Consider the following 13,793-nt stretch of genomic DNA (forward strand, 5'->3'; position numbering starts at 1 on the left):
TTTTAAGGCGCCTGAGGGAGAACATTTGGCAAAAGTGCCTGGATCCACGATGACAATGCACGCTGTCACCGAGCTCGCCTCACATGTGAGTTTCTTGCCAGAAACCACATGATCTCACTTCCACATCCACCCTACTCGCCAGATTTGGCTCCTGCGGACTTTGCCCTCTTCCCGAAGATCCAACTCAAAGGTCGCCGCTTTGACACCATTGCAGAGATCCAGCACGATTCGCAGAAGGTGTTTGACACGCTTCAAAAAGAAGACTTCCAGGACACATTCCAGAAGTGGCAGGAACGCTGGGAGTGCTGTATTGCTATGCAAGGATGAAGGTGATATTGTGTAAACGTAGATAAATAAAGTAATTTCTCCTAAACAGGGCTAGTCTCGAAACCTTTTGATACCACCTCGTACATACACAACTCATTGGTATATCAAGCCATTGCTATATAGAGAGCTGCAGCAGAGATGATTCATGCATAATGTTTATGATGCTTTGCTCACTTAGAGGAATTTTTATGCTCAAAATTGAAAGTAGATATCTCCACAAGATGATACATACAGTATGTTTTTTTTTGTTTTTTTTGTAGGAAAAGATTTACAATGAAATTGTGAAAGAATTGAAAACAGTGGAGGCAAGGTTTTCTCCAAAGAGTTTAAAAGGTCATAATTTGAAGTTTCAGATATATCCACCTAAGAGCAAAGATATTGTAAATTCAGATACCTGTACTGAAAAATTAACTGATGTGAGTGAAGATTAAAAAAATAAAATGTAAATAAAAGTGTAGATTATGAACACACTGGAAACAGTAATGCTGAATCATTTGTAGAACTGTGGATCATACAATTTATGAAATATGATTTTAAAGTAACCAAACATATTACCTTCTCCTCCCCTCATTATGGTTTTATTTGGCATTAAATGTGATATAAAAATTTTATTATATTGAGAGTGAGATTTTTTCAAAAAAGTACATTAACAAGAGTAATTACCAGTGCATTATGCATAGTAAATAATTTTGTTGGTATTATATATGTTATAGACATGAAGAATTAACTCCTTTTTATAATTACATGCATTACAAAACCCAGCTATTTTTGCGAGCTATTTTTTTCTATCCAAATTAATTCCAAGAGTTGCTCTAGCATTTCACCCTATTGTAGCATTTTTAAGAGTTTCAGCTATCAGGATGACTTTCAATCCTTACAAGATCCCAATCAGCCAGCCAAAGATAGAGTAAATTAACACAGTGTTTGCTTATGAATAGATAAATTAAAAATGAAATTCTTATCATACATACTAGTGGTCTCCCCTCCAGCACAATGATACTGTATAGAATATAGACAGGACCATTTATCAATGGTAATAGCATTTATTGCAATACCGCACTTCACTGTCTACAGTATATTTTGAACCTTGGCTTTCTTGTTATTCTTAAAACCGATTCTTTGAATCTTTATACTGCCGGCCTGATGGGCTAGGTAGTTACTGCTTCCACTCTCTAACCAGTAAGTCCTGAGTTTTAATCCTGCTGCAGGCATGGATTTTTGTGAATAGATTCAGGTGGTAAATTAATTTCATGGGTAGGATTCACATAAAAAAAAAAAAAAAAGCATTAACATTTTGTTATCTCTTGTGTTCAGATTTATCCTAGATAACAATATTACCTGGCTTCTCTCTAATAAGAATGGAGTAACATTTCAGAAGTTTTCTTATAAAGAAATTCTATATGAAATCTGTACTTAGTGGAGATAGCATGTTTAGCAAGTTTTGATTGTTCAGATGCATGTTACTTGATATAGACTATGTTCTTTGTGACAGATAAAATATCTTCCAGACTGTTGATAATAAAACAAGCCTCAGGAACCAGAAATTTGGTGAACACCTATAAAACCAAGTGGCAAAAGCTGGTCTTTAGGACATGTGAGAAAGGTGGAATGGTGAAGATTTTTTTTCTGACAGGACAAAAGACCAACAAAATGTGTTGAGAAGTTTTATAGTACATTCAGAAATTCATTTCACATAAGAGAGTGGAATGCGATTTCCTTTTGAGCAAAAGAGGCAGGAATTCTATAGCTGCTGAATGCTTCGTTGATGAAGACTTTACTGAAACCATTTAACAAGAAAGTTGACTTAATGTGCCTGCATTTCTTTCTGTAGAACAAGAATGGGCATGATAGTCTCAATTTTTTTACTAGGATGATGGTGCGATTCTAAATGAAAATAAGGTGGCCTTTGCAAATCACCTTCCAAAATACTGAGTATTGTAGGCTATCATCAGGTTGACAGAGAATTGGATCCAAGAAAGACAATTTGATTTTCTCTTTCTAAAGTGAACTGAATTCAGGGATGAAATGCATTTGTTTTGGATACAAAATGTTGTAAATCTGAAGAACCCTTCAAATTGCAAAAATGTCGACATACCTCTACCAATGTATGAAGAGACATCATGCAAATTGTTCCATAAAATGCTTAGCAAGAGTTGGAGAAAGAGGGCTTCACATTGCTGTCACTTCACTTCAATTAGTATAGTTTGTTTCGAAAGGTGAAATATTCAGAGCGAATTACAAAGTTAAAAAGGTTGACAATATCAGATGAAAATTCTTACTAGAGTAATTTAATGCTATCTGACAAAGGAATGCAGCTAAACAATGCCACTATCTAAGCTGATGATAACATCAGAAGGGCTCAAATAAGCGGCCCTTCCCATAACGCATAGCATCATACACATCCAAAAGGGTGTGAGAGTTGCATTATGGGATACTAAGGCAATTAATGTAAAAGTCATCAGCCTCTATATACGAGTGGCCTAGTCATGAAGATACTTGATACCAAAATGTGTTTGCTTACTTACATTTAAAGGATTAAACAAGAATATAATTTCTTGGCATCTTTAATTTAATTTATAACCAAGTGGAAAAAAAAACTTTCAACAACAGTTTTTATAAATATAAAATATTAAAATATGAAGAGCATTAAAAGGTTATAAGGCTCTTCTTAGGAAACTAATTTTATTTTTGTAATTAAAATGAAAAGCCAAACGGCTAGTTTTCTGGCAACTTAATAGATATTAAAGGGATAAAAATCCTATGTTATTATATAGCCAGTAAGTGAAACTCAAGATCGAGAACTACGATCTATGAGTTTCAATGCCGAAAAACTATCGGCGAAGGCAATTCGAAGCAAAGGTGGAGCAAGCTCCCTCACTATTCTTGATATTCTCTCATAATGTAAAACACAGCTCCTAGGAGATGTAATACTGTCATTACATTATGAGGAGAGGTCACTACCCAGACCGGTTTCAACCTTTTTTGAGGTCTCATCAGTGAGTAGGTAGACCTGGAAGATATCAAAGCTTAGTGAAAAGAACTTGCATATCTTCACTATACGAATGCCCTAAAGGTGTGCTTATATTTTGTAATTAAAATGAAAAGCCAAACTGCTAGTTTTCTGGCAACTTAATAGGTATTAAAGGATAAAAATCCTATGTTATTATATAGCCAGTAAGTGAAACTCAAGATCGAGAACTACGATCTGTGAGTTTCAATGCCGAAAAACTATCGGCATTCGTATAGTGAAGGTATGCAAGTTCTTTTCACTAAGCTTCGATATCTTCCAGGTCTACCTACTCACTGATGAGACCTCAAAGGTTGAAACCGGTCTGGGTAGTGACCTCTCCTCATAATGTAATGACAGTATTACATCTCCTAGGAGCTGTGTTTTACATTATGAGAGAATATCAAGAATAGTGAGGGAGCTTGCTCCACCTTTGCTTCGAATTGCCTTCGCCGATAGTTTTTCAGTATTCCTATATTTATAGCTTCCTAAGAAGAGCCTCTTTTCATTGCAGATTTTCCTCTTTTCACAAAGGGGAAAATTTGCTTTGATCATTTCATTCCATGTGGATCTCAGATTGTTGTTTTTCAAAATAATAACTAAAAGTTTCCCTTTAATATTATTTTCAATCTTCTGATCTTAATAATACCTACATTCACTACATTGTTAGCAAACCATTTCTTGTAGGTAGAGAACTTTTCATTCCATTAAAAAGAAAAAAAAACGGCAAGCCTTATAAACTTGAGGAGCTATATATGCTTGTCCAGAGCAGGCTTTTACAACCATCCCTACATATGGTGGATTCGAGCCCATGAACTGCTGGTTGGAGAGCAGGTGCACTATCCACTTGACTAATTTTAAATTCTCTGTTCTAACATATATGTTAAGCCTATCTGAAATAAGAATCAAGTATGCTAGTATTTATGTGAATCGCACTCAGGAAATGTTATGAACATATAACTTCAACAACCCATAGGTTTCAATCCAAACATTGCCATGGATGTTTTGTGAATGTCTAGATAGCCTGGTGTGAGACCACCACTCTACTTGTTAGAAGCCTGAAGTGCTTTGAAAATGTTTCATCTCTGGTGCAAGATTTAGAGATTATCTAACCCTTAATTAGTTATTAATGTGCAATGTCCTTAACAGCCTTTTGTGTGAACATTGGGAAGGAGAGAAAGATACACACACAAAAAAAAGGTACACCCAAACTGTAACTCAACTCTTACTGTGTACACTGACATTTTTAGAGTGACAGTAGATATAGCAGCATTTCTAATTTTGTCTTTAAATGTAATATTGAAATTCACTTTTAATATTTAGAATTTATTCTTTACATAATCCCATAGAAATCATAAGAGGGGGTGAGGGAAGTAACATGTTATTTTTAATAGTAATCACTTTTGTCTTATATAGAGTATGCTCATTTCTTCCCGACCTTAACAGTCTTCATCCTTTGTAATGTTGAATGATCAGGATACCTGTCCAAAAATTCTGGGAATGGATCAAGTCTTCTGTCTTTATTCCTTTAATGAATGCCTACTACTTATTTATCAAAGCCTAGAATCTCAATAGTTACTATGACACCCATACGTCTGCATTTTCATAATTTTGGCTTGTGGCTTGAAAAAAAGTTCCATGTTTAATATCTAGCGTAGAGTTTCTGGATCATCTACCCACTACTATGTTAATGGGATTCACATTAAAAATAACATTTTCCAATTTATACCTTCAAAATTATCATAATCATAAACCTAATTGCTTCCTTATCAGATTTTCTTCCAGACTAAAATGTAAGACTTGACAATATTGGAGATCTGACAATTAATGTTATTTGTTAGATCTCCAATATTGTGAAGTCTTACATTTTAGTCTTCTAAGGCACCTAATAATGCCGTAGAAGACTATATCAATCCATCCAAGTTCTTGGTCTTCCTCTGAGTTTCTTCTTGCTGTTTGGGCATCAAATACCTGTTCTGCTGACCTTTCCCCTTCTGTTTTTAAGTGATTACATCTCAGATATTAACTCTGTTAAAGTTATGTAGTTCTCTACTGGGAATGCAGTTGATGTTTTCCATGTTCCTACCTATTTTCATAATGTTTTAAAAATTGCTTGTATTCATATCTGCTTGTTTAAGTAAGGAAGAGTTTCATTGTTTCCATACACAGGAGTTTGGTTAGTCAACATATAGTGGATATTTGTGCCTTGAATGGGTAGAGAGCTGAGAAAGGAGAAACTTGTTTACATTTGATTTGAAAACCTGTGTCCTACTGCTGTATTTCTGGAACAGCAGTAGAATGAATGAAAGGGGAGGAAGAACAGAAACGTGTTCCTTTTTAGTTTGACTATACACAAGATCGGGAAACAGTACCTTCCAAACTTGTTCACCACTGCTATTAAATCTGATATGCTTATCAGTGTGCTGCAGGCATGAGAAATTCATTCCATCTTTTCTTTTGTTTATGGGTCCGAAGCAGTGGCACGTGATGATTTTTCTGGGATCAAAATTACATTTTCCAGCTAACTTGATATTCTCTAGTGCTTCATCAGTTTCTGTGCAAAAGTTGGGAATGACCTTTTTATTTTTGGCCTTGAGTTGTGTACCACTGATGCAATGAGGCCATGGATGGAGCTTGTTGGTGAGTTAATCTCCAGTTCTGAGATCAAGTTTAATGCTGCTCTCTTTCATAAAGTTTACATTACATCATCTTCCTGTAGCTTCTACAATTCTAATTGCTGATTTAACAACTTAAGTATAGGCTAACTATATTGCTTTGTATAATGCATGATTTACATATATCATTCTAACATTTTAAGAGCTTTTCCTCTTGGCATCTTACTATATGCCTTTTTTGAAAGCCAAAACTTAAATACAGATCCTTATTATATACATGCTGAACTTCAAAGCAGAGAATTATGACCTACTGAGGAGAATGCTAGGTTCAATCCCATGGTATCAGTTGCTAGATGGGAAGGGCATGGGAAGTATTTAAAAAATACATCACTGATGCAATATCTGAATGTATCCATAAAATTCATAGAATAAACAGGGTGGGAGTGAAATAGATTTACAATCTCATTAAGCAAGAGATTCTGTGGAAGGAATGCCATGGGCATAGGGATCTCAGTTATAAAAATTATAAGGCACAGGCAAGAAGAGTTACAACTATTGTAAGAGAGCGTGAATATGAAAAAAATGAGCTTTTCAAGCTAAATAAAGACAACACCCAAAAGACTTCTGTTATGTCGCAAGTAAAAGAAAGAAAGAATGAATGTGACAGAATAACTCTTCTTATTGCAGATGTGATTGCTCATCTAATGAGTGCCTATTTTGCTAAAAGTTATCAACTTGGTGTATGCAACATTGAACTCAGTGCTACCTCTACACCAGGTGAAGAAACTCAGGTATATGAGGAGGGTACTGGAGCTGTTGCATAAACTAAATGAATTTGACAATAGGGACTGATGGGATATCAGCATAGGTGCTACAATAGTTGAATTGGTTGTTCTTTGACCTGACTGCATAATTTTTCTCAGCACAGGAGTGGAAAGAACGTATGATAACCTCATTGCATAAGGATGTGGCGCAAAGACTAATGTGTTCAACTATTGGCCATCAGTATCTTTCGAGTGGTAGATAAGATGGTAAAAACTTGCATCATGGATTCACAGAGAATCTATACTTTTCTGGTTTAGATGTTTGTTATTCATATTGATATTTAATGGAATAAAACAGACATCTAAAGCTAATAATTAACTCAATTCATTTAGCTAATTAATTACTAAAACAATATTTCTTTAGCCATGGTCACCAAGGTATCTTAAAGAGCGCAAAGAAATAAATGCCAGTCAAATGAAAACTGACTGGCTTCTACAGTCCTAAAATAGTACTCTTGATGGACACTTGCTGAGGGTTTCAAAAATGGTGGTTTCCCAGATTTTTGGTAATGTGATGCAGTCTAATTTAAGTTTGGAGAATGCTGTGGCAGATTCCAGTGTGAAGAAAGGGAAGACCTGTTTTCCTTTTCAGTGGTGAAACAGATCCTCCAGTACTGGCTGTTGAGGTGTGCTAAAAACATATCCTGCTATGTGGCCAAATGGAGAACATGTCAGTGTAGTATCCATATTGTGGGTTTGAAAGTGGCAGAGTTTAGGGCCATGCTTTCAAAATGTTCCATGCAGTGTGGAGAGAGAGAGAGGGGGGGGGGAAGCACATAGCTGTACCTTGAATCTGCTTATAGGTTTTTCCTTTCCAGGTAAAATAGTGCATGGTAGTAAAGGTGAATAAGGCCGATATGTCTGGGGAATAGTCAATGAATTCAGTAGCAAATAGGGAAGCTATACCAAAACTACAACATCACTTTGAGGATCATATCCAATGAGCAAGACTTGAAGTACACAGGGTTTTTTTTTGGGCATGTGGAAATAGCAGAAAAGATTCAGAGACAAGTGACCAAAATGGTGACTGGTGTGTGAAGTTCTTCCTACAAAGACAGGCTGGTTTGTGGGTTACAAAACTCAGTTGATAGGTAGAAAAGAGAGGAACATGATAAAAACATATGTTACTAAAGGGTGTTATTAACCAGATGCTGAAGAAATTTTTTAAATATAAGATAGGATGGGAGAAAACAAAAAAGATCACTCCTGGAAGTCAATATTTCTTTAAAATATTATTTTAAAGAAATATTAATGCAAGGACTCATGACGATTCCTTTGTAATAATGATATCTAGTTCTGGCAGGGATAAAAATTAATATGATCACTATTACTGAAATAAAGAGCCAAAAGACTTCACTTTGGCGATGCAAAATTATTCAAATTAAGTGGATAGTGAATCCAACATTATTTCAAAGCTGAATATAGAAACTAAAAGTTTCGACGGATCCAAGCGCAAGCAAACCTTTCATGACAGGGCAACTCATGGTAAAGGTGGAGTAAGCTCTAATCACTTTTCTTAGTATTTCCCATAATGTAAAGCACATCTTGCAGACATGTATGATGCTATTAGTGACCCCCCCTCCCCCATAATGTATAGCATCATACATGTCTGCAAGGAGATGTGCTTTACATTATGGGAAATACTAAGGAAAGTGATCAGAGCTTAATTCACCTTATTCGGCATGAGACTTGTAGTTTCTCTATTCAGCTTTGAAATGTTGGATTCAATATCCACTTAATTTGAATAATGATCACTATTATTTCATATCCTCTGTATACTCATATTCTGAATGAGTCTGAACAAATTGCTATGAACAATGGCATAAGTGTTTCTTATGTATTCCTTATCACATTCCATGTTAATTTATACATATCTTAATGTTGTAACATGGTATATAAGGTTCCCTGCATGGGGGGGGGGGTGGTATACATAATACAAACCTCTCTTTTAAATTTATATATAACATTGTTTAAGACTGAATTATTTTCCATTTTTACTTTATCGTTTAAGTGAAGTTTCATATTGGAAGCTGTAAAGCTTCCAATATGAAACTTCACTTTTTCTAAGCATTAGTGTTAAGCTTCAAATTTGAGTAAACAGCTTTTAAAAATACATCCTTCTGCAAACATTCAATGTTTGAATAGAAAACATTAGCCATTTGTAGCTTCAATGCATAGGACAGCCTTTTCATGCTTGTCTGTACAAAATACTTGGATGTGATTTTAATAACTTGAAAGCATTTAATGCTAACTTAAAATCAAATATCACATTCCTTGGTTGGGGGGAAAAATGCACTTATTGTTGTTATATGCAAAGGAGCAAAACTTTTTTTTTTTTTTTGCTTGCTCTGTATATATGCATTCGGGAAAAAATTCTATCACTTTTTTTACTCTGTATATTACAATTTCTCCATGTTCATAAGGGTCTGAAGCTTAATTTGTTGAATTTTTCTTTTCATAAGATTCCATTCTTGTAGCACATATGTGAAATAAGCATTCATTTGAGACATTTGTTGTAAGAATTTTCTTCAAGTTTTCAGGGCAGCTACTGAGTATTGTGAAATAATGTATGCAATAAGCTCTGAATTATATACTGGCATAAACAATGAAGGTAAAAAAGAAACAAAGCGAAGCTTAAATTTAATATTTATTTCTGACTAGGAAACTAGAATGAAAAATATATTTTCACTGGAGTTGGAAATGTTTTAAATATATTTTATACAGCAGTTCAAAATGCAACTGTGCATTTACATGCTTGATATTATTTGCCAAAAATAGTTACTAGATATGCTATTTAAATCTCAGATTATTGAATATATGACTAAGGCATTATTGCATATTAAAGGCAAGGTGGTAAAGTAACAAGCAGTAATTGAGCGTGATAAAATATCTGAAAAAGTATAACATTCTATGCTGACTAGATGTAAGCTGAAATTTCTTCAAACTTTTAAACAGGAATAAGAAATTTAAAAAAAATACTGACTTGTACAGAATCATACAAATAACAAATATATACATAAATTATTTTTAAAAAAGTACCAGTCTTTATAACTTTGTACATAAATTATGTGTGTGTGTGTGTGCGCGCAACTATAAATATTTTAAAGAAATATTAATGCAATGGTGGAATCTTAATTGAAACCAGTCGCATTGCTGTTTTAAGTAGTGAAGCCAATCTTTCTTAGAAACTTCTTTCAGACTTGATTACTTCTTTATTCTAGAAGATCCCCTGAAAAAAAAAAAAGAATAAAATAAGAATTTTAAAAAACATAATATCCTAACTTTAACTTCCATATCGATTTATCACTAACATTATTATTATTATTCCTTTTATGTATTAGGCCGAGTAGCCTGTTACGGTCTCACTCCAGGTCTAGGTATTCCTACTGAACGTTTACCCTTTGGCCTGTTGTTCAGGAGTTTCTTTGGAATTCGGTTAACATTCATTCTCTGCATGCGATTCTTCCAGTTTTCCCTGTATTGCTTGTACATAGATTTCTTTCAGAATGCCACTATTTCTTTTATAGTCAAAAAAAGTATATCCTGCTGTTCTTCTCATAAATCGCACATCTCTGCTGCTGTTATTCTCTGTTCATCTATCTTCTTTAAAGTCCAAGCTTCACTTCCATAGTATAATACTGGTCTTGCCAAGGTGTTTATAGGCTTTGATTCTGGTGTGCTTTTTGAACAACTGAAGGTTTGAAAACTTGATTTATAATGCCTAGTGCTCTGTTGAAATTTATTATTTTATGATCAATATCTTTCTCTTTGTTAAACTTTAGTTTTATGACTAGTTTTATCAATAAATATTTTCGTATCAAAGTCTTTTGCAACTATATCTAAATGATATATAAATTACTGAAGTTCATTTTCTCTTAAAGCTATAAGCACCTGGTCATCTGCATATAGTAGTGTATCTAAAATTGATTTTGGATATTTTCATTGTATTTTTTGTCTCCAAGTTTTTATTAGAGCATTGATATATATATATATATTGAACAGAAGTGGGGAAAGGTTGCAGCCGTGTCTGACTCCTCTATTTATTGGTTTCCATTATGAAGATTGTTTATTTGTTCAAACAGAAATCATGTTGTTTGTATATATGTTGTTGATTCCTTTTATCAGTTGGTTTGGAACTCCATCATTTTCTAAAATATTCTGAAGTTTTGTATCAAATACTTTACTGTAGTCAGTAAAAGCCAGATGAGTCTCAATGTTATATTCTTTATGTTTCTCAATGAGAAGTAAATGAAATGAAACTTGATTCCCATCAAGTGATGTGAGAAGGCTTTATCTAGTCTCTTTTGACTAAAGGTGAGTTAACCATGGAAGTAGAGGATTTTTTCTCCTGGAAACATAGGTTTTTTCAACCCTGAGAACAGGCAAACTGGCCAGTAAAACATGCACAATTTACAGACAAGAATACTTAGAGACACAGCGGTAACTGCCTTATCCTTGTATTACGGTTAGGAAATCCAAAGATACTTGGAAGGCTGTGGGTGCTTAAGTGCCTGTTAAAGCCACTGATAGAATAGGAAAAAAAAAACAGCACATGTGTATCCATGTCTAAAGCCATTTTGTTCTTTGCCCAGTCTTTCTTCATAAAATTCCCTGAGTTTATTTTTTATAAGTTTGCTATATATTTTATAATCTGCATTTAGAAGACTGATTTCTCTATAATTATTGCAGTCATTTATATTTCCCTTTTTGTAAATGGGTATGACAGTTGCTTTAAGCCAGCTTTCAGGGGGGGGGGGTTCTACTATTAACAGTTTATTTAGCAATTTAAGGAATTGTGTTTTGAATGATTCACTAGCATATTTAAGGAGTTCCATGTTGATGCCATCCTCTCCTGGTGCCTTGTTATTCTTGAATGAATTTAAAGCTTCTTCCATGTGTTCCTTGCTGAAGTCTGGATGAGAAAAGCTGAAAGAATAGTGGCATGAACTTGGGAAAACCATCCAGCAACAGCAGCTGATCCATGCTGAAGGATAACCAAATATTCAAGCTTGTGAACTTTTCACAACTGAACGTGATTTAGCCAATCTGATATGTAGGCCCATCCATCCATTCATATCATCAGATGCTGTGTGGTCATTCCTTTCTTTAATGATGTGCCACACCAGTTCTTGCCAGGTGGTCCTGTTGTATGCTTTTCTAGAAGCCTCAGTTCTCTGAAGATTAGTTCCTCCAGACACACCATCCCTCCATTTCACTGAGGGTCTACCACTTCCTCTTTTTTCAATAACTTTATTAATGTTTAAGTATGTAAGTGGGTTTTACACCTCCCAAAACAGACAAATGGAAAAAAACCAGAAAAAGACATGCAATTTACAGACATAACACACTGGCCTCACAGTCTTAGGTGCTTCGGCCACATACCATCAGTCTGCTCCCCCACTCCTCAAGTTTGGGGGAGTGGGGGGAGCAGACTAATATGGAAGAACTAACTATTAATATTCATTTATCAGATATTCAAAATACAATACAGCATAAGTTTAGCATTTGCTTATTTACATTTAAGCTCTTGAGATCTTGTTTTAACTATTCCAAATTAGTAATAAAGTAGTTTAGTAGTCTTGAAGGCCTTAAAATATCAAATCTTTTAGATGTTTTTGCTAAGGAATTGCTTATTGGAAAAGAATATAAAGCTTAAGAAAACCATTCAAGTTGCCATGAAAAGCAAAGTTATAAAGAAAATTCAGAAGAATGTTAAAAACTGTTAAATGACATGCAGAAATACAAGGAATATTTAAAAACTTTTCACTATGCTTTTCAGTTCATTTTTATCAGGTCATCCCCAAAGTAATGTTTTTAGCATTAAGTTTTGAAAGAATATAAAAGATAAACCACTTGCTAATTTAATTAAGTATATATTCTCCCTTTAAATCAATTCAGAAGGTTTGGAGACAAAGAAGTCACATAGTTTCAGCACCTCTAATATATTGTATTGTTTTTCGTCAATGAAATGTTGCAAACTTCGAAATAAGTAGCAATCTGAAGGTGCAAGATCAGGAGAATATGGAGGATGTGGAAGCTTTCCCCCGCTTAGTTCCTCAATCTTGGTACAGGTGATTTTTGCACTATGAGGACGTGTCATCGTGGTGAAAAACAACACCCTTTCGATTGACCAGAGAACATCTCTTTTCTTTCAATCTTTCATTCAATCGATCAATCGAGTTGTTCACAACATACTTCAGCTGATTGTTTGGTTTTGTGGCAAGAATTCAAAGTGTATAATGCCAGACATATCCCACCAAATGCTTAACAAAACCTTCTGAGGGTGAAGGTCTTGTTTGGGCTGTTTAGCCTGTTCCCTTGAATGAACTCACTCGAGAATGAAGTGCAGATATTGACATGCTCTCTTTGATTGTTGTTCTTCAGTTCGTGAGGAACCCACTTGCCAAGTTTAGACACTATTCCAAGTTCTTGCAAATGGCGATGGATGGTCAATGACGATGAATTAAGACCTTTTGCCAAATCTTCTACAGTTGTATTGGCATTTCTTGTAATAGCAGCTTCCAGCATATCATTATTGAGAGAGGGGAGTCTTTAAGCTAAAGTTCCCTAGTTAATTTTGGAACTTGCTGGCACTTTTGCACATTCAAAACATTGTCATACACTTCTTGTACATTTTTTTACAGTATTAGCAGCACTGTTGCATTTTTTGAACTCATAAAGCATGATGTGCTCTTCAATGACCTCCATAGTAATAAAGGGTTATTAAAACAATAACTTATGTATGATGTTCTTGCAAGGTGGAATTCCTTACAATGAGGCTGCCTCAGCTTAGCATTACTTATAAAGCTTTAAAAATTCATGTTTAGACAAGCTGAGGCATGTGAACAAGTACGGTATAAAAAAAATGACATTACTTTTGGGATAACCTGATAACACCCAAGAAAATCTAGCCACTGCATCAACTGGTATTGATAGTCATTGACATATTGCTTCAAATTATCAAACTTCAAAAACAGTACTGAATAACCTGTTTACTCCATAACAATATATGTTATGGAA

The 13,793-nt window shown here is 34.6% G+C and overlaps 2 protein-coding genes across 3 annotated transcripts in view; one reads left to right on the forward strand and one right to left on the reverse strand.

Moving 5' to 3' along the window:
* Positions 1-936, forward strand: part of mIF3 (mitochondrial translation initiation factor 3) — a 40,805-nt gene extending 39,869 nt beyond the window's left edge. The window contains exon 3 of the mRNA XM_090401537.1: positions 588-936. Coding sequence (XP_090257663.1) covers positions 588-758 — 171 coding nt within the window. The 3' untranslated portion in view covers positions 759-936. The remainder of the gene's footprint in view (positions 1-587) is intronic.
* Positions 937-9,402: 8,466 nt separating this feature from the next.
* LOC150100700 (short coiled-coil protein homolog) overlaps positions 9,403-13,793 on the reverse strand; it is a 61,796-nt gene continuing 57,405 nt past the window's right edge. For both annotated transcript variants that reach the window (XM_090401389.1, XM_090401388.1), the window contains exon 6: positions 9,403-10,002. In XM_090401389.1, the coding sequence (XP_090257515.1) occupies positions 9,978-10,002 (25 nt within the window). In that variant the 3' untranslated portion in view covers positions 9,403-9,977. The remainder of the gene's footprint in view (positions 10,003-13,793) is intronic.

This window comes from Typopeltis vanoorti, chromosome 12 (genome assembly GCF_054136105.1).
Source record: "Typopeltis vanoorti isolate ZY-2024b chromosome 12, IOZ_Tvanoo_1.0, whole genome shotgun sequence".
NCBI lineage: Eukaryota > Metazoa > Arthropoda > Arachnida > Uropygi > Thelyphonidae > Typopeltis > Typopeltis vanoorti.